Source organism: Coregonus clupeaformis, chromosome 7 (genome assembly GCF_020615455.1).
Source record: "Coregonus clupeaformis isolate EN_2021a chromosome 7, ASM2061545v1, whole genome shotgun sequence".
NCBI lineage: Eukaryota > Metazoa > Chordata > Actinopteri > Salmoniformes > Salmonidae > Coregonus > Coregonus clupeaformis.
The window spans coordinates 65676780-65696433 of record NC_059198.1 but is presented as its reverse complement, the minus strand read 5'-3'; the positions used below and the strand labels follow the sequence as shown (position 1 = coordinate 65696433).

Below are 19654 nucleotides of genomic sequence, written 5' to 3'. Positions count from 1 at the left end.
GAATCAGTTTATCACTGATTGGACAGGAGACAGGAAGCGTTTTGGAAAGGAAGAGGAGTAGTAAGTCCAGTAGTGCGTCCCAAATAGCACCCTATTCCCTATATAGTGCGCTACTTTTCACCGGGGCCCATAGAGCTCTGGCCAAAGTAGTGCATTATATAGGGAACAGGGTGCCATTTGGGGCAGCCAAATGTTGCTACCCTTCTAGTCTCTTATGATTGGTCCGATCTCTCCTCAGTATAACTGAGACTCCTCCTCCCCCAGTGGGACTCAGGAACACAGAACCCCTCCCGGGACACGGGTTCCACCACCAGTTCTAGAAGACCCGGAGGTTCCGGAACTGCCAGCTCAGTCACCCGGAACAAGGGGGAGTAGGCTCGGCCAATCAGGGCCAGCCTGCCAGATGGGATCCGGGGGTCTGGACCCCTCACCCGGCGCCAGTACACCAGGAAGTGGCGTACGAGCTGGGCAGGGTAGCGCCAGCGCAGGGTGGTGTTGAGGTGAAGTTTATCAGCGCCCCTCAGCCACACCACGTCATAGACACACACACTCTGGACTGGGAGGGGAGGAACGGAGAGGGACTCAGCATCCAGGATCTAGGGGGGGAGGGAGGGAGGACAAAAGAGGGGTAGAGACAAAGACAGACTGCTTATAAGAAACACGGATACACAAATCAGTCACTTACAAATGATTGAGATGTACAAACAGTTATACTGAACAAAAATATAAACGCAAAATGAAACTGGAGTGGTGTAAAACTCGCCGTCATTGGACTCTGGAGCGGTGGAAACGCGTTCTCTGGAGTGATGAATCACGCTTCACCATCTGGCAGTCCGACGGGCGAATCTGGGTTTGGCGGATGACAGGAGAACGCTACCTGCCCCAATGCATAGTGCTAACTGTAAAGTTTGGTGGAGGAGGAAAAATGGTCTGGGGTTGTTTTTCATAGTTCGGGCTAGGCCCCTTAGTTCCAGTGAAGGGAAATCTTAACACTACAGCATACAATGACATTCTAGATGATTCTGTGCTTCCAACTTTGTGGCAACAGTTTGGGGAAGCCCCTTTCCTGTTTCAGCATGACAATGCCCCCGTGCACAAAGCAAGGTCCATACAGAAATGGTCTGACGAGATCGGTGTGGAAGAACTTGACTGGCCTGCACAGAGCCCTGACCTCAACCCCCATCGAACACCATTGGGATGAATTGGAACGCCGACTGCGAGACAGGCCTAATTGCCCAACATCAGTGTCTGACCTCACTAATGCTCTTGTGGCTGAATGGAAGCAAGTCCCTGCAGCAATGTTCCATCATCTAGTGGAAAGCCTTCCCAGAAGAGTGGAGGCTGTTATAGCAGCAAAGGGGGGACCAACTCAATATTAATGTCCATGATTTTGGAATGAGATGTTTGACGAGCAGGTGTCCACATACTTTTGGTCATGTACTGTATCTTGACAGGCTGTATCATCTAATTTGATAACATCAGTGCATTTGTTACGATAATAATCCATATAAAGTACAGTAATTTGTTCAATTAGAGGCACGTGTGAAAGTGAAACTATTATTAAAACACCATAAAAGACTGAGATAATGGGAAATCCAACCAGAGATGGCTGATCTTGCTCTGTTTGAGGATCTGGCACACGCTGCATTTTGCAGAGAGTGCATTTTTAGAGACAGGTGGGACTTTTTTGCAGAAAGTACAGATTGGCTCATCAGATATCGTTTCCTAAAACCAATCTTATAGGATCTTTGAGAGGATTTAAGACCTACTTTAGAAAGGCACACATGCCATTCCGGTGCACATCCAGGTGCTATGCCGATCGGCATCTCCCAGCCCTCGATGAGCCGACGTTTTGGATGCAATCATCAGCTAAACAAACAGGTTGAAGTCGAGGGGTTTCTTTGCCATCAGGGTTCCCAAATATGAACAGAGAACTAGACCACATCGCCATAAAAACACCATTCCAAAACTAATTCAACTACTGTATGTGAACAGAAAAGGTTTCCACTCTTAATGAGCAGGTGATCGGTAATGTGATGATCAAGGCTTCCAGTCTTAATGAGCAGCTGATAGGTATGTGATGATCAAGGCTTCCACCCTTAATGAGCAGGTGACAGGTCATGTGATGATCAAGGCTTCCACTCTTAATGAGCAGGTGACAGGTCATGTGATGATCAAGGCTTCCACTCTTAATGAGCAGGTGATAGGTCATGTGATGATCAAGGCTTCCAGTCTTAATGTGCAGGTGACAGGTCATGTAATGATCAAGGCTTCCACTCTTAATGAGCAGGTGATAGGTCATGTGATGATCAAGGCTTCCAGTCTTAATGTGCAGGTGACAGGTCATGTAATTATCAAGGCTTCCACTCTTAATGAGCAGGTGATGTAATGATCAAGGCTTCCAGTCTTAATGTGCAAGTGACAGGTCATGTGATGATCAAGACTTCCAGTCTTAATGAGCAGGTGATAGGTCATGTGATGATCAAGGCTTCCACTCTTAATGAGCAGGTGATAGGTCATGTGATGATCAAGGCTTCCACTCTTAATGAGCAGGTGATAGGTAATGTGATGATCAAGGCTTCCAGTCTTAATGAGCAGGTGATGTGATGATCAAGGCTTCCATTCTTAATGAGCAGGTGATGTGATGATCAAGGCTTCCAGTCTTAATGTGCAAGTGACAGGTCATGTGATGATCAAGGCTTCCAGTCTTAATGAGCAGGTGATAGGTCATGTGATGATCAAGGCTTCCACTCTTAATGAGCAGGTGACAGGTCATGTGATGATCAAGGCTTCCACTCTTAATGAGCAGGTGATAGGTCATGTGATGATCAAGGCTTCCACTCTTAATGAGCAGGTGACAGGTCATGTGATGATCAAGGCTTCCACTCTTAATGAGCAGGTGATAGGTCATGTGATGATCAAGGCTTCCAGTCTTAATGAGCAGGTGATGTGATGATCAAGGCTTCCATTCTTAATGTGCAAGTGACAGGTCATGTGATGATCAAGGCTTCCACTCTTAATGAGCAGGTGATAGGTCATGTGATGATCAAGGCTTCCACTCTTAATGAGCAGGTGATAGGTAATGTGATGATCAAGGCTTCCAGTCTTAATGAGCAGGTGATGTGATGATCAAGGCTTCCATTCTTAATGAGCAGGTGATGTGATGATCAAGGCTTCCAGTCTTAATGTGCAGGTGACAGGTCATGTAATGATCAAGGCTTCCACTCTTAATGAGCAGGTGATGTAATGATCAAGGCTTCCAGTCTTAATGTGCAAGTGACAGGTCATGTGATGATAAAGGCTTCCAGTCTTAATGAGCAGGTGATAGGTCATGTGATGATCAAGGCTTCCACTCTTAATGAGCAGGTGATGTGATGATCAAGGCTTCCACTCTTAATGAGCAGGTGATGTGATGATCAAGGCTTCCAGTCTTAATGTGCAAGTGACAGGTCATGTGATGATCAAGGCTTCCAGTCTTAATGAGCAGGTGATAGGTCATGTGATGATCAAGGCTTCCAGTCTTAATGAGCAGGTGATAGGTCATGTGATGATCAAGGCTTCCACTCTTAATGAGCAGGTGACAGGTCATGTGATGATCAAGGCTTCCAGTCTTACTGTGCAGGTGACAGGTCATGTAATGATCAAGGCTTCCACTCTTAATGAGCAGGTGATGTGATGATCAAGGCTTCCAGTCTTAATGTGCAAGTGACAGGTCATGTGATGATCAAGGCTTCCAGTCTTAATGAGCAGGTGATAGGTCATGTGATGATCAAGGCTTCCACTCTTAATGAGCAGGTGATAGGTAATGTGATGATCAAGGCTTCCATTCTTAATGAGCAGGTGATGTGATGATCAAGGCTTCCACTCTTAATGAGCAGGTGATGTGATGATCAAGGCTTCCAGTCTTACTGTGCAGGTGACAGGTCATGTAATGATCAAGGCTTCCACTCTTAATGAGCAGGTGATGTGATGATCAAGGCTTCCAGTCTTAATGAGCAGGTGATAGGTCATGTGATGATCAAGGCTTCCACTCTTAATGAGCAGGTGATAGGTAATGTGATGATCAAGGCTTCCACTCTTAATGAGCAGGTGATAGGTAATGTGATGATCAAGGCTTCCATTCTTAATGAGCAGGTGATGTGATGATCAAGGCTTCCACTCTTAATGAGCAGGTGATGTGATGATCAAGGCTTCCAGTCTTAATGTGCAAGTGACAGGTCATGTGATGATCAAGGCTTCCAGTCTTAATGAGCAGGTGATAGGTCATGTGATGATCAAGGCTTCCATTCTTAATGAGCAGGTGATGTGATGATCAAGGCTTCCACTCTTAATGAGCAGGTGATGTGATGATCAAGGCTTCCAGTCTTAATGTGCAAGTGACAGGTCATGTGATGATCAAGGCTTCCAGTCTTAATGAGCAGGTGATAGGTCATGTGATGATCAAGGCTTCCAGTCTTAATGAGCAGGTGATAGGTAATGTGATGATCAAGGTTTCCAGTCTTAATGAGCAGGTGATAGGTAATGTGATGATCAAGGTTTCCAGTCTTAATGAGCAGGTGATAGGTAATGTGATGATCAAGGTTTCCAGTCTTAATGAGCAGGTGATAGGTAATGTGATGATCAAGGCTTCCAGTCTTAATGAGCAGGTGATAGGTCATGTGATGATCAAGGCTTCCACTCTTAATGAGCAGGTGACAGGTCATGTGATGATCAAGGCTTCCAGTCTTACTGTGCAGGTGACAGGTCATGTAATGATCAAGGCTTCCACTCTTAATGAGCAGGTGATGTGATGATCAAGGCTTCCAGTCTTAATGTGCAAGTGACAGGTCATGTGATGATCAAGGCTTCCAGTCTTAATGAGCAGGTGATAGGTCATGTGATGATCAAGGCTTCCACTCTTAATGAGCAGGTGATAGGTAATGTGATGATCAAGGCTTCCATTCTTAATGAGCAGGTGATGTGATGATCAAGGCTTCCACTCTTAATGAGCAGGTGATGTGATGATCAAGGCTTCCAGTCTTACTGTGCAGGTGACAGGTCATGTAATGATCAAGGCTTCCACTCTTAATGAGCAGGTGATGTGATGATCAAGGCTTCCAGTCTTAATGAGCAGGTGATAGGTAATGTGATGATCAAGGCTTCCACTCTTAATGAGCAGGTGATAGGTAATGTGATGATCAAGGCTTCCACTCTTAATGAGCAGGTGATAGGTAATGTGATGATCAAGGCTTCCATTCTTAATGAGCAGGTGATGTGATGATCAAGGCTTCCACTCTTAATGAGCAGGTGATGTGATGATCAAGGCTTCCAGTCTTAATGTGCAAGTGACAGGTCATGTGATGATCAAGGCTTCCAGTCTTAATGAGCAGGTGATAGGTCATGTGATGATCAAGGCTTCCATTCTTAATGAGCAGGTGATGTGATGATCAAGGCTTCCACTCTTAATGAGCAGGTGATGTGATGATCAAGGCTTCCAGTCTTAATGTGCAAGTGACAGGTCATGTGATGATCAAGGCTTCCAGTCTTAATGAGCAGGTGATAGGTCATGTGATGATCAAGGCTTCCAGTCTTAATGAGCAGGTGATAGGTAATGTGATGATCAAGGTTTCCAGTCTTAATGAGCAGGTGATAGGTAATGTGATGATCAAGGTTTCCAGTCTTAATGAGCAGGTGATAGGTAATGTGATGATCAAGGCTTCCAGTCTTAATGAGCAGGTGATAGGTAATGTGATGATCAAGGCTTCCAGTCTTAATGAGCAGGTGATAGGTAATGTGATGATCAAGGCTTCTAGTCTTAATGAGCAGGTGATGATGATCAAGGCTTCCATTCTTAATGAGTAGGTGATGTGATGATCAAGGCTTCCAGTCTTAATGAGCAGGTGATGTGATGATCAAGGCTTCCATTCTTAATGAGCAGGTGATGTGATGATCAAGGCTTCCAGTCTTAATGAGCAGGTGACAGGTCATGTGATGATCAAGGCTTCCACTCTTAATGTGCAGGTGACAGGTCATGTGATGATCAAAAGATGCTGCTGAATGTGGTGGCCAGGTGGAACTCACGACTCGTTCATTCTGCAGAACAACAGTGTTGGCCAACACGCTTACAGGTGGGAGCTGTTGAGGATGTATGGCTTATTGGTGTATGTTGCCTAGCTACTCATTTGAAGTATATTTGCCGTTGCTAAAGCAACTTGAATTGTCCTAATGGTCCTCTCTTCGTAGCTATGTTTTCATTTTTACAGGTCAAACCACAACTGAGCCCAATAAAACATTTTGGTTGTACTCAACCTCGTGACACTAGGCACCTCTAGTTCAGTCTCTGGTTGTGTCGTTATATTTTATGGTACAGTGTTGTATATTCCCCATGGGCTTTAAAGGGATGATTTTGACCATAGGAGCGTTTTGAAATGCGAATAGCCAAGGTCATGCACGAGCACTGAGGCTGATAACAATTGGTATTTATCAATGGTTAATTGGTATTTATCAACGGTTCATTGGTATTGATCAACGGTTCATTGGTATTGATCAACGGTGTGCTATGACGCTCATAGGATTGTTTGATAAATCACACTTTTCCAATGCGTACGAACATTCTAAATTCCCTTCATAAGTAGCATTTTAGAATAGTTTTTACGCAATATTGATAAATGAGGGCCCAGGTCTAAGAGTCTGGGACAGATATGATTCTGTTGATGGGTAATTCTATGGTAAGGTGTCTCTCTCACCATAATCTCTCCGACCCGGCATTTGAAGGGTGTGTTCTGATCTCCGCCATCACGCAGCACGTTCACACACACATCCCTCAGAGCACAGTCCTGCAGCTCCAACTGGGAACACCTGCACACACACGTTATTACTACAGTATTACTAGCCTATATCAGACACACGTTATTACTACAGTATTATTAGCCTATATCAGACACACGTTATTACTACAGTATTACTAGCCTATATCACACACGTTATTACTACAGTATTACTAGCCTATATCACACGTTATTACTACAGTATTACTAGCCTATATCAGACACACGTTATTACTACAGTATTACTAGCCTATATCAGACACACGTTATTACTACAGTATTACTAGCCTATATCAGACACACGTTATTACTACAGTATTACTAGCCTATATCAGACACACGTTATTACTACAGTATTACTAGCCTATATCAGACACACGTTATTACTACAGTATTACTAGCCTATATCACACACGTTATTACTACAGTATTACTAGCCTATATCACACACGTTATTACTACAGTATTACTAACCTATATCACACGTTATTACTACAGTATTACTAGCCTATATCAGACACATGTTATTACTACAGTATTACTAGCCTATATCAGACACACGTTATTACTACAGTACTACTAGCCTATATCAGACACATGTTATTACTACAGTATTACTAGCCTATATCACACACGTTATTACTACAGTATTACTAGCCTATATCAGACACATGTTATTACTAGCCTATATCAGACACACGTTATTACTACAGTATTACTAGCCTATATCAGACACACGTTATTACTACAGTACTACTAGCCTATATCACACACATTATTACTACAGTACTACTAGCCTATATCACACACATTATTACTACAGTATTACTAGCCTATATCACACACATTACTACTACAGTATTACTAGACTATTTCACACACGTTATTACTACAGTATTACTAGTCTATATCACATGTTATTATTACAGTATTACTAACCTATATCACAAGTTATTACTACAGTATTACTAGCCTATATCAGACACACGTTACTACTACAGTATTACTAGCCTATATCAGACACACGTTACTACTACAGTATTACTAGCCTATATCAGACACACGTTATTACTACAGTATTACTAACCTATATCACACGTTATTACTAACCTATATCACACGTTATTACTACAGTATTACTTGCCTGTATCAGACACATGTTATTACTACAGTATTACTAGCCTATCAGACACATGTTATTACTAGCCTATATCACACACGTTACTACTACAGTATTACTAGCCTATATCACACACATTACTACTACAGTATTACTAGCCTATATCAGACACATGTTACTACAGTATTACTAGCCTATCAGACACAGGTTACTACAGTATTACTAGCCTATATCAGACCCACGTTGCTACAGTATTACTAGCCTATATCACACACGTTACTACTACAGTATTACTAGCCTATATCACACTCGTTACTACTACAGTATTACTAGCCTATATCGCACACGTTATTACTAAAGTACTACTAGACTATATCACACACGTTACTACTAAAGTATTACTAGCCTATATCAGACGTTACTACTACAGTATTACTAGCCTATATCACACGTTACTACTACAGTATTACTAGCCTATATCACACGTTACTACTACAGTATTACTAGCCTATATCACACACGTTACTACTACAGTATTACTAGCCTATAGAGGTTACTACTACAGTATTACTAGCCTATATCACACGTTACTACTACAGTATTACTAGCCTATATCAGACACACGTTATTACTACAGTATTACTAGCCTATATCAGACACACGTTACTACTACAGTATTACTAGCCTATATCAGACACACGTTATTACTACAGTATTACTAGCCTATATCAGACGTTACTACTACAGTATTACTAGCCTATATCACACGTTACTACTACAGTATTACTAGCCTATATCAGACGTTACTACTACAGTATTACTAGCCTATATCAGACGTTACTACTACAGTATTACTAGCCTATATCAGACGTTACTACTACAGTATTACTAGCCTATATCACACGTTACTACTACAGTATTACTAGCCTATATCAGACACACGTTATTACTACAGTATTACTAGCCTATATCAGACACACGTTATTACTGCAGTATTACTAGCCTATATCACACACATTACTACTACAGTATTACTAGCCTATATCAGACACATGTTACTACAGTATTACTAGCCTATCAGACACAGGTTACTACAGTATTACTAGCCTATATCAGACCCACGTTGCTACAGTATTACTAGCCTATATCACACACGTTACTACTACAGTATTACTAGCCTATATCACACACGTTACTACTACAGTATTACTAGCCTATATCGCACACGTTATTACTAAAGTACTACTAGACTATATCACACACGTTACTACTAAAGTATTACTAGCCTATATCAGACGTTACTACTACAGTATTACTAGCCTATATCACACGTTACTACTACAGTATTACTAGCCTATATCACACGTTACTACTACAGTATTACTAGCCTATATCACACACGTTACTACTACAGTATTACTAGCCTATAGAGGTTACTACTACAGTATTACTAGCCTATATCACACGTTACTACTACAGTATTACTAGCCTATATCAGACACACGTTATTACTACAGTATTACTAGCCTATATCAGACACACGTTACTACTACAGTATTACTAGCCTATATCAGACACACGTTACTACTACAGTATTACTAGCCTATATCAGACGTTACTACTACAGTATTACTAGCCTATATCACACGTTACTACTACAGTATTACTAGCCTATATCACACGTTACTACTACAGTATTACTAGCCTATATCAGACGTTACTACTACAGTATTACTAGCCTATATCAGACGTTACTACTACAGTATTACTAGCCTATATCACACGTTACTACTACAGTATTACTAGCCTATATCAGACACACGTTATTACTACAGTATTACTAGCCTATATCAGACACACGTTATTACTGCAGTATTACTAGCCTATCAGACACATGTTATTACTACAGTATTACTAGCCTATATCACACACGTTACTACTACAGTATTACTAGCCTATCAGACACACGTTACTACAGTATTACTAGCCTATATCAGACACATGTTACTACAGTATTACTAGCCTATATCAGACACAGGTTACTACAGTATTACTAGCCTATATCAGACCCACGTTGCTACAGTATTACTAGCCTATATCACACACGTTATTACTACAGTATTACTAGCCTATATCACACACGTTATTACTACAGTATTACTAGCCTATATCAGACACACGTTATTACTACAGTATTACTAGCCTATATCAGACACACGTTATTACTACAGTATTACTAGCCTATCACACATTCCTCAGAGCACAGCCCTGCATCGCCAACACACACACTTTTGACCACACACACACACACCACACCCAACACACACACACACCAGAGGTCTTCTTACCTGACAGTCCATCCGTCTGGGTTCCACTGTCCACAGCTCTGAGAGAACTGTCTCACCAACGGGTGGTCCTCTGTTAAAGCAGCAGGCTCAATACTGCTGGCTACAAACACACACACACACATCAATAATAATACAACACATTACAACTTGTGTGTGTGTGTAGCCAGCAGTGTTGTGTGATATGACTAACTCATTAGGTACATCCTGAACTGTGTGTGTGTGATGACTGACTTACTAGGTATATCAAACTGTGTGTGTGTGATGACTGACTCACTAGGTATATCCTCAACTGTGTGTGTGTGATATGACTGACTCACTAGGTATATCCTCAACTGTGTGTGATATGACTGACCTCACTAGGTATATCCTCAACTGTGTGTGTGATGACTGACTCACTAGGTATATCCTCAACTGTGTGTGTATGACTGACTCACTAGGTATATCCTCAACTGTGTGTGATATGACTGACTCACTAGGTATATCCTGAACACCACTGTGTGTGCAGAGTTTAGCGTCAGTAGTCTTTAACTCCAGAGAGACAGTGACCCCAGGAGACGGCTTATAGATCAGAGACACAAAGACCCTGGAGGATAGAGGTACCTGGAGAGAAAATATCCTGGGAGGGGAGGGGGAGAGAGAGAAGGGCCATAGCATTTGAGTCCTCAAAGCTGTAAGAGGAATATACTAGCCGTCATGAACACACACACACTCCCCTACCTGGCGCAGACTTTGGTCAGCATGGAGGGTATGAGTCCCTCTACGAGCAGAGAGCTGCCCCCGCTCCAGGCATCTTCAGGGCAGCCCTGGGTCCTCAGCCAGCCCTCCCCTCCAGGTTCTCTCTGTAGTATAGGGGTTGCAGCTCCTGGGCATCCAGGTTGAACCAGCTACGATCCACCTCACGCTACACAACGCAGCAGACAGACACACAAACAGGACAGGTCAGAGGGTAGCTCTGTTAACCATGGTTACCTGCAAGGAAACACGTGCCGTCATCATTGCTTTGCACAAAAAGGGCTTCACAGACAAGGATATTGCTGCGAGTAAGATTGCACCTAAATCAACCATTTATCGGATCATCAAGAACTTCAAGGAGAGAGGTTCAATTGTTGTGAAGGCGGCGTCAGGGCGCCCAAGAAAGTCCAGCAAGCGCCAGGACCGTCTCCTAAAGTTGATTCAGCTGCGGGATCGGGGCACCACCAGTGCAGAGCTTGCTCAGGAATGGCAGCAGGCAGGTGTGAGTGCATCTGCACGCACAGTGAGGCAAAGACTTTTGGAGGATGGCCTGGTGTCAAGAAGGGCAGCAAAGAAGCCACTTCTCTCCAGGAAAAACATCAGGGACAGACTGATATTCTGCAAAAGGTACAGGGATTGGACTGCTGAGGACTGAGGTAAAGTCATTTTCTCTGATGAATCCCCTTTCCGATTGTTTGGGGAATCCGGAAAACACCTTGTCCGGAGAAGACAAGGTGAGCGCTACCATCAGTCCTGTGTCATGTCAACAGTAAAGCATCCTGAGACCATTAATGTGCGTGGTTGCTTCTCAGCCAAGGGAGTGGGCTCACTCACAATTTTGCCTAAGAACACAGCCATGAATAAAGAATGGTACCAACATATCCTCAGAGAGCAACTTCTCCCAACCATCCAAGAACAGTTTGGTGACGACCAATGCCTTTTCCAGCATGATGGAGCACCTTGCTATAAGACAAAAGTGATAACTAAGTGGCTCGGGGAACAAAAAATCGAAATTGTTGGTCCATGGCCAGGAAACTCCCCAGACCTTAATCCCATTGAGAACGTGTGGTCGATCCTCAAGAGGCGGGTGGACAAACAAAAACACACAAATTCGGACAAACTCCAAGCATTGATTATGCAAGAATGGGCTGCCATCAGTCAGGATGTGGCCCAGAAAATAATTGACAGCATGCCAGGGCGAATTGCAGAGGTCTTGAAAAAGAAGGGTCAACACTGCAAATATTGACTCTTTGCATAAACTTAATGTAATTGTCAATAAAAGCATTTGACACTTATGGAATGCTTGTAATTATACTTCAGTATACCATAGTAACATCTGACAAAAATATCTCATAACACTGAAGCAGCGAACTTTGTGAAGACCAATACTTGTGTTATTCTCAACTTTTGACCACGACTATAGTGTGGCGGTCATGGAATTTTGGATGACAATAATTGGGCAGCCAAATGACTGGTCTCCGTAACAACAAAACATTTTTAGGGACTCACATTTTCTCCCTACCTCCTCTCCTAACTGCATGTGCTGCCATAGGTGTCCCCATTCAAGTCAATTATGGCATAATGGGTGGACTGGCAGCCATTGCGAGTGTACCCATAGGAGCAAAGCAGGAAGTAAAAGCAGGAAGTGTACCCATCAATATGTGCTGTGATTTGTTGATTCAAATCAACTGACATTACAAAAAATACATTCCATTGCATGAGCCACATCAGTTAGCAGCATTTGAATAACATTTCTACATTATCATGGGAAGTATTGCATCACAATACCCAGGCAGCCAAGGCGGGGGCAATTTTATGAATATTCATGGTTTCGACAGAACCCATCGGGAGATTGGTTGAGCCTTCTTGAGTGCGTGCCATCACTATGAACCCTTACCAATACATGACGGCCAATTTCTCTTGCCTCGGATCTGAAACCAGTAGTAACCACCAACTTCAATGACAGTTAACATCAAATTAAAATACGAATTTGACATTCCTGCGCCCACAATAACGTTGTCGCCGAGGAGGGCTTGCTAGCTAGCTACAGAGTTTGATTAATATCAGTCGTTTTCTTATAAAACAGCTCAGCTCGCTAGCGAAATGCTAATTCGCTATGTTTGCTAGACTCAGGAGGTCATGGGGACATAGGCTTCAGCCAGGAGCAAGCGGGTTAGATATGATTCCACCCCATGGGCAACAACAACTGGCTACTAGTTTGTTTTCAGCCAAATATGTTCAACTCATGGCTAGTTTATCCAGTGACCACCACATTTAGAAGGATAGCTACTGACTGAAATGTAGCTAGCATTCTGGCTCACACTGGACATGCAGTAGCCAACTACTTAGTTAGCTAGCTAATCGTGGATGCCAAAATACACAGCTCTCTAGACTTGGGAACTCACGGGCATACAGGCTACCTAGAAATGATTCCACCAAGTGCAACTATAACTGATGACTAGGTCATTTTCAGACAAATATTTTCAACTTAGTTTATCCACTGACAAGCGCATTTAGGAGGATAGCTAATTACTTAACTGTAGCTAGCTTGATCACTGACCAGACCAGGCAGTAGCCACTAACTAATCGTGGACGCATTACCTACTATTGATTGCATGCATGCTCTTCAATCGAACGCTGCTGGCACCCGCCCACCCGACTAGAATCACTACTCTCGACGGGTCTGACCTAGAGTATGTGGACAACTACAAATACCTAGGTGTCTGGTTAGACTGTAAACTCTCCTTCCAGACTCACATTAAGAATCTCCAATCCAAAGTTAAATCTAGAATCGGCTTCCTATTTCGCAACAAAGCCTCCTTCACTCATGCTGCCAAACATGCCCTCGTAAAACTGACTATCCTACCGATCCTTGACTTCGGCGATGTCATTTACAAAATAGCCTTCAACACTCTACTCAGCAAATTGGATGTAGTCTATCACAGTGCCATCCGTTTTGTCTCCAAAGCCCCATACACTACCCACCACTGTGACCTGTACGCTCTTGTTGGCTGGTCCTCACTACATGTTCGTCGTCAAACCCATTATATTATATTCTTTGATAGGTTTCGGTTAACTTGCTCATATCAAGCAATGCAAACAGACCGTTTGTGGAAAGGTAAAAATAACAATTAGTGGGCTCGTTTTTTTTGAATGATCGGACAGTGAAACTAAAATAGATTGATAGCTAGCTGGTGAGGCTTTCATTTATTTACCAATTAATTTGGTGATCAAGCTGAAGCGGGGTTTGACAAGTCATTTGGTCGGTGCTAACTGCTCATGCCGGTGGCGCTAGCTAGCCAAACAGACGGCTCTGTAGAACATCTGTGTGACGTCACACACTCAATAAGGCTCAACCAATCACCCGAAGGGTTCTATGTCGACACTCATGAATAGTCATGAAATTTCGTGAACCCATTAGTTTACCAGTCAAATTGCCAACTTCAGAGGTTCCAAGCCTATTATATTCATTGTTTGCTACAACACTTTGCAGATTTCAGCAAGGGGCAACAAAGTTTCATCACGTTGTCAAGAGTCCATGTTATCGCAGAAAACATACTCGACCTCACGAATGCCCGGTCGTCACATCTTCAGTCACGCTTCTTCAACGGTTATGACAGTTATTTTATTTTCATGACTGTCTTCATCCGTAACCGTCGGTTACATAGTATTTGTGCCTGCCCTAGTTGTTACCCAAATGGTGGGTAGACTTGGGACCCCATAGTGGGTTATGGTCATGCTACTGGGCCATGGCTTAAGAGACTATTTTGGAGGGTCACATTAAAGTTCTATAGGCTTAAGGTGGGACAGTGTTCAAAATGTTTTGGGAACTAGGGATGTAGACCTGGTGAAAGGGGATAGGAGGATTTGATAATAGGTCCTGCTGTCTCTCTATAGAGTTTGTGCTCTCTCTCACTCTCACACTCTCACACACTCTCTCTCACAGTCTCTCTCTCTCCTCGTACCTGTCCCCTCCAGTAGAGGCTGGTCCCAGCACCCTGGCAGAAGGAGGAGATGAAAGGGAGGGGCGACGAGGGCCGGTGGACATACAGGAAGTCAGACAGCAGAGACCAGAACCTGCACACAGGAAACAGGATGTGACATTGTAGGATATGACATAGGAGGGTCACTTTCGACTGTGGCTATGCTACGTGTGGTATGAGTGAGCGCTTTATAAGATAGAAAATAATGTATATTTTATTGTCTTATTCGACAGGGTCCAGGGAACATGTATAACAAACACTGCACCAGATTGTTGCTACATACCTTATTCTCATCTGCAGTCCTTAGATAGATAGCATCACTTTATATTTCCCAAAGGCACTTAAGGTGTGGCGTTCGATATAAAATCACACAAAATCCCCAAAACAACCACAGCACTACATTACACAGTAGAAGCAGTAGAAGTTAATCTCACTTGTCCTGTTCCTTCCTGAAGTCAGTCTTGTCTGGGATGGTCTCGTACACCCAGCCTGGAGCAAAGATGGCCGTAGAGAAGTCATGTTTACGAATCAGCTCCAGAGCCTGAAGGGGGGGGGGAGAGAGAGACAGAGACAGAGACACAGAGAGCAAGAGAGAGACACAGAGAGCAACAGAGTGTGTAATGTTTACTGTTAATTTTTGTTTATTTCACTTTTGTTTACTATCTACTTCACTTGCTTTGGCAATGTTAACATACATTTCCCATGCTAATAAAGCCCTTAAATTGAGAGAGACAGACAGAGACAGAGAGCGAGAGAGAGATGTTTCTATATTGTTACACACACACACCACCATAATAAACCACTTCTATATGAAGATACACACACATACCTGTGACTAAGCACTGACACACACCCCACCATCTCCAGACCATCTCCAGACCCTCCCCCTCCTACCCTCCCAGTTCTAACCTTATTAGTCTCCAGCTTCCCTCCCACCACCTCTCCCCTGGCGAACACGTCCACCCCAACAAAGATGTCCGCCAGACGGCCCTGAGCAGCTGAGTAGACCTTCATTCTCTCCAGGCTCTGCTCTGTCCAGTTATAGTTGGTGAAGATACCATCACACGCTGAGAAAAACACTCTGAGGGGAGGGAGGGAGGGAGGGAGGGGGAGGGAGAGGGGGGAGGGAGGGAGGGAGGGGGAGGGAGGGAGAGGGGAGGGAGGGGGGAGGGAGAGGGGAGGGAGGGAGGGAGGGAGGGATGTATAAAAGATCTCCTTATCTTCCCTATCCACATTCTCTCCCCCCTCCCTCCCTCCCTCCCTCCTCTTCTCTTCTCCCTCTCCCCTCTCTTCTCTCCTCCCTCTCTTCTCTCCTCCCTCTTCTCTCCCCCCTCTCCTCTCCTCTCCACCTACCTGTTGGATGGGTTGAGTTCATTCTGCCATTTGAGCTGTCCGTTCTCCAGGACAGAGTCATACCAGAGGACCATACTACCAGGGACTCTCTCGTGCATCTGGTCAGTCAGGTAACGTAGAAACAGAGGAGTGTTCTTCACAGCAGTCTCCTATTACACGGGAGGAGATGGAGGGTAGAGTACATACATGTTATCAATCATCAGTGTCTCCCAAATGGCACCCTGTCTCCTAGTGCACTACTTTAGACCAGGCCCCATAGGGCTGCACTATGGTCAATGTATTCATAGCACAGCAGTAGACGTCAGTATAATTAAGCAATAAGGCCTGAGGGGGTGTGGTATATGGCCATTATACCACGGCTAAGGGCTGTTCTTACGCACGACGCATTGCGGAGTGGCTGGATACAGCCATTAGCCGTGGTATATTGGTCATATACCACAAACCCCCGAGGTGCCTTATTGCTATTATAAACTGGTTACCAACGTAATCAGAGCAGTAAAAATAAATGTTTTGTCATACCCGTGGTATACAGGCTGATATACCACAGATGTCAGCCAATCAGCATTCAGGGCTCGAACCACCCAGTTTATAATATAGATTAGCAAATAACAGAGGACTATATGCCTAAAGGAGACATTCTGGGTCCAGCACACCGTGCAGACAACTGATAAGCTAATTATTGCTGTATCGGCCATATTGCTTAAACCTATACACTCCTTTCAGAAGTAAACAAGTGCCTGCAGGTGTAGAGGTGTAAAGACTATGGCTGTGTCCCAAATGGCACCGTATTCCCTATATAGTGCACTACTTATAGGGAATATAGTGCCATTTTTCGACGCACCCAATAACAAACTGTATAGTGAAACCAACGTGTCTATAGCATAGCAACAGACGAGTTTAGTATGGCTCCCGAGTGGCGCAGTGGTCTAAGGCACTGCATCTCAGTGCTTGAACCCCCTGGTTCGATTCCAGGCTGTATCACAACCGGCCGTGATTGGGAGTCCCATAGGGCGGCGCACAATTGGCCCAGCGTCGGCGTGCTGGCCAGAGAAGGCTCCCGATCGGCCAGGGGCACCGTTGCCACGTTAAAGGGGTTGGCCTCGCTGCGTTTCCACGACAGCAGCTCCTCCAGGGACTGAAGGCCGGAGCTGATTGGCTCAGTGGTATCCGGGTCGTAATGCTTAGCTGTAAGGGAAAGATACAGATTGGTCCGTTCTTTGTGCTTTAGGTAACATTTTGAGTTTTCACTGAATATGGGCTCCCGAGTGGCGCAGCGGTCTAAGGCACTGCATCTCAGTGCTTGAGGCGTCACTACAGACCCTCTGGTTCGATTCCAGGCTGTATCACAACTGGCCGTGATTGGGAGTCCCATAGGGCGGCGCATAATTGGCCCAGCGTCGTCCGGGTTTGGCCGGTGTAGGCCGTCATTGTAAATAAGAATTTGTTCTTAACTGACTTGCCTAGTTAAATAAAGGTACAATTAAATAAATAAATATGGTTAACTACTGTGTCTTCAGGTCTGCCTGGAGACCAAACAACTGGGTGGGCTGAATGAACAAGGCCAGAGTGTTAGAACTATTTCATCATTCACTGTCCTGTCATTTCCTAAGGATGAAAACCCTTCTGAAATCCAGAGGCTCTGTACCGTTATACAGTCTATTCTCTGTACCAACCTGGCAGAGATGAGGCGCCATACTTGATGAACACTTCTCAACTCAACTGGCTGATCCAAGCAAGACTCCAAACTGGTGAAATAGGAATGACAAATACATTTAGAATGTACAGTACCATACAATACAGTACAGTACCATAGAATACAGTACCATACAGGTCCTGTGGTCCTCTGTAGCTCAGCTGGTAGAGCACGGCGCTTGTAACGCCAAGGTAGTGGGTTCAATCCCCGGGACCACCCATACACAAAAATGTATGCACACATGACTGTAAGTCGCTTTGGATAAAAGCGTCTGCTAAATGGCATTTAATTAATTTAATAATACAGAGACCATGTGTGAAGCCAAGCATGGATTTAAAAAACAGTACTGTATTCCTTTTGATAATTGTATTTATCATTGCATTTATTCTAGCTGCTGTAAAAAGTGGGTTGTGTGCTCTGTGAACTTAAAACAACCCTACTTATCAGCAGCCCAGAGCAAGGCCTACACAACCTGCGAAGTGACAGCTGTCAAAAAGGTTACCCGCTGCTTTCCGTTTTTAACCACTTTTTTTTATTTTTGGGGGGGGGGGGTGGATCAGCTTAATATTGCAGATAGATTGTATCTTCTATCAATGTAATTGTCTGCATCACTTCCAATCCCCCATGTTTTTTTTTATTAATTTTTTGCTCCTGAACTTCTTCTACTCTCAACCTCTCCGATCATTTTCATGATGTCCATCCGGTTTGCTTCTAAATGCCATATCTTTCTAACTGTGCTCTTTCCCAAAAGCTCCCAACATACAACCTATATACTTATTATGGACACAGTATGCTTACATTATTAGCTATCTTTGTTATTATTTGTTGTTATTTGTTATTAGTCCCATCCTTCAACTCTATTCAATACCTCCCATCTATCTCTTAACACCATCCATATAGGATTTCTATTTGCCATATATATTTCAACCGTACTGTGATGTTTTACAAAAAGTTCTGAACCTTTCTATTCTCATTGCTTCTACAGATTGTGAATTAAAAATAAAAAAATTTGCTAAAAGTATTATTATATTATTGATTGATTGACTATGACTTTTCAGATCACCCAGTAATGCTATCTGCAAGGTTAGTTCCAGGTAAATATTGCAATCCTTTAGCCATTCCTGGACCTGTGTCCAAAAACAAGCTACAAATGGACAGAACCAAAACAAATGATCTAATGATTCTGTCTCTTCACAGCAAAATCTGCAGAGCTGGGAAGATTGTATCCCCCCATATAAATAACATTCTATTGGTAGCAAGAATTTTATATAATAATTTAAATTGAAAGATTCTAATTTTTGAATCCGGTGTCGTTTTTGCGTGTCAGTTCATAAACACTATGCCATGGGATCGGTACGTCAAAGATCTCTTCCCAACTATTTTGCAATCTATATGGGACGGCTGTCAATCCTTTGGTCCTTAAGTGAAACTGATATACTTTTTTATTTAACACAGTTTTCCTTAACCAATTATGTTCTTTAATGCAAGGCCGACAGACAAGTTCCTTACTTTCTCCCCCTTCAACTTTCCTCTTCCACTTTTGCGGTAAGGCTGCAATTATTTGGTTGTAATTTTGGGTAGAGCAGACATTTCCATATGTTTTTGTTAGCTGCATGTGC

The 19654-nt window shown here is 43.4% G+C and overlaps 1 protein-coding gene across 1 annotated transcript; it reads right to left on the bottom strand.

The window, feature by feature from the left end:
• Positions 1 to 212: 212 nt before the first annotated feature.
• On the bottom strand, positions 213 to 18036 carry LOC121570287 (cytosolic endo-beta-N-acetylglucosaminidase-like). The gene is given in 12 exon segments (XM_045221564.1): positions 213 to 596; positions 6726 to 6837; positions 10275 to 10370; positions 10744 to 10890; positions 10992 to 11106; positions 11109 to 11175; positions 14972 to 15083; positions 15424 to 15530; positions 15899 to 16070; positions 16343 to 16491; positions 17388 to 17527; positions 17988 to 18036. Coding segments are annotated over 12 exon segments (1650 nt in total).
• Positions 18037 to 19654: the final 1618 nt, after the last annotated feature.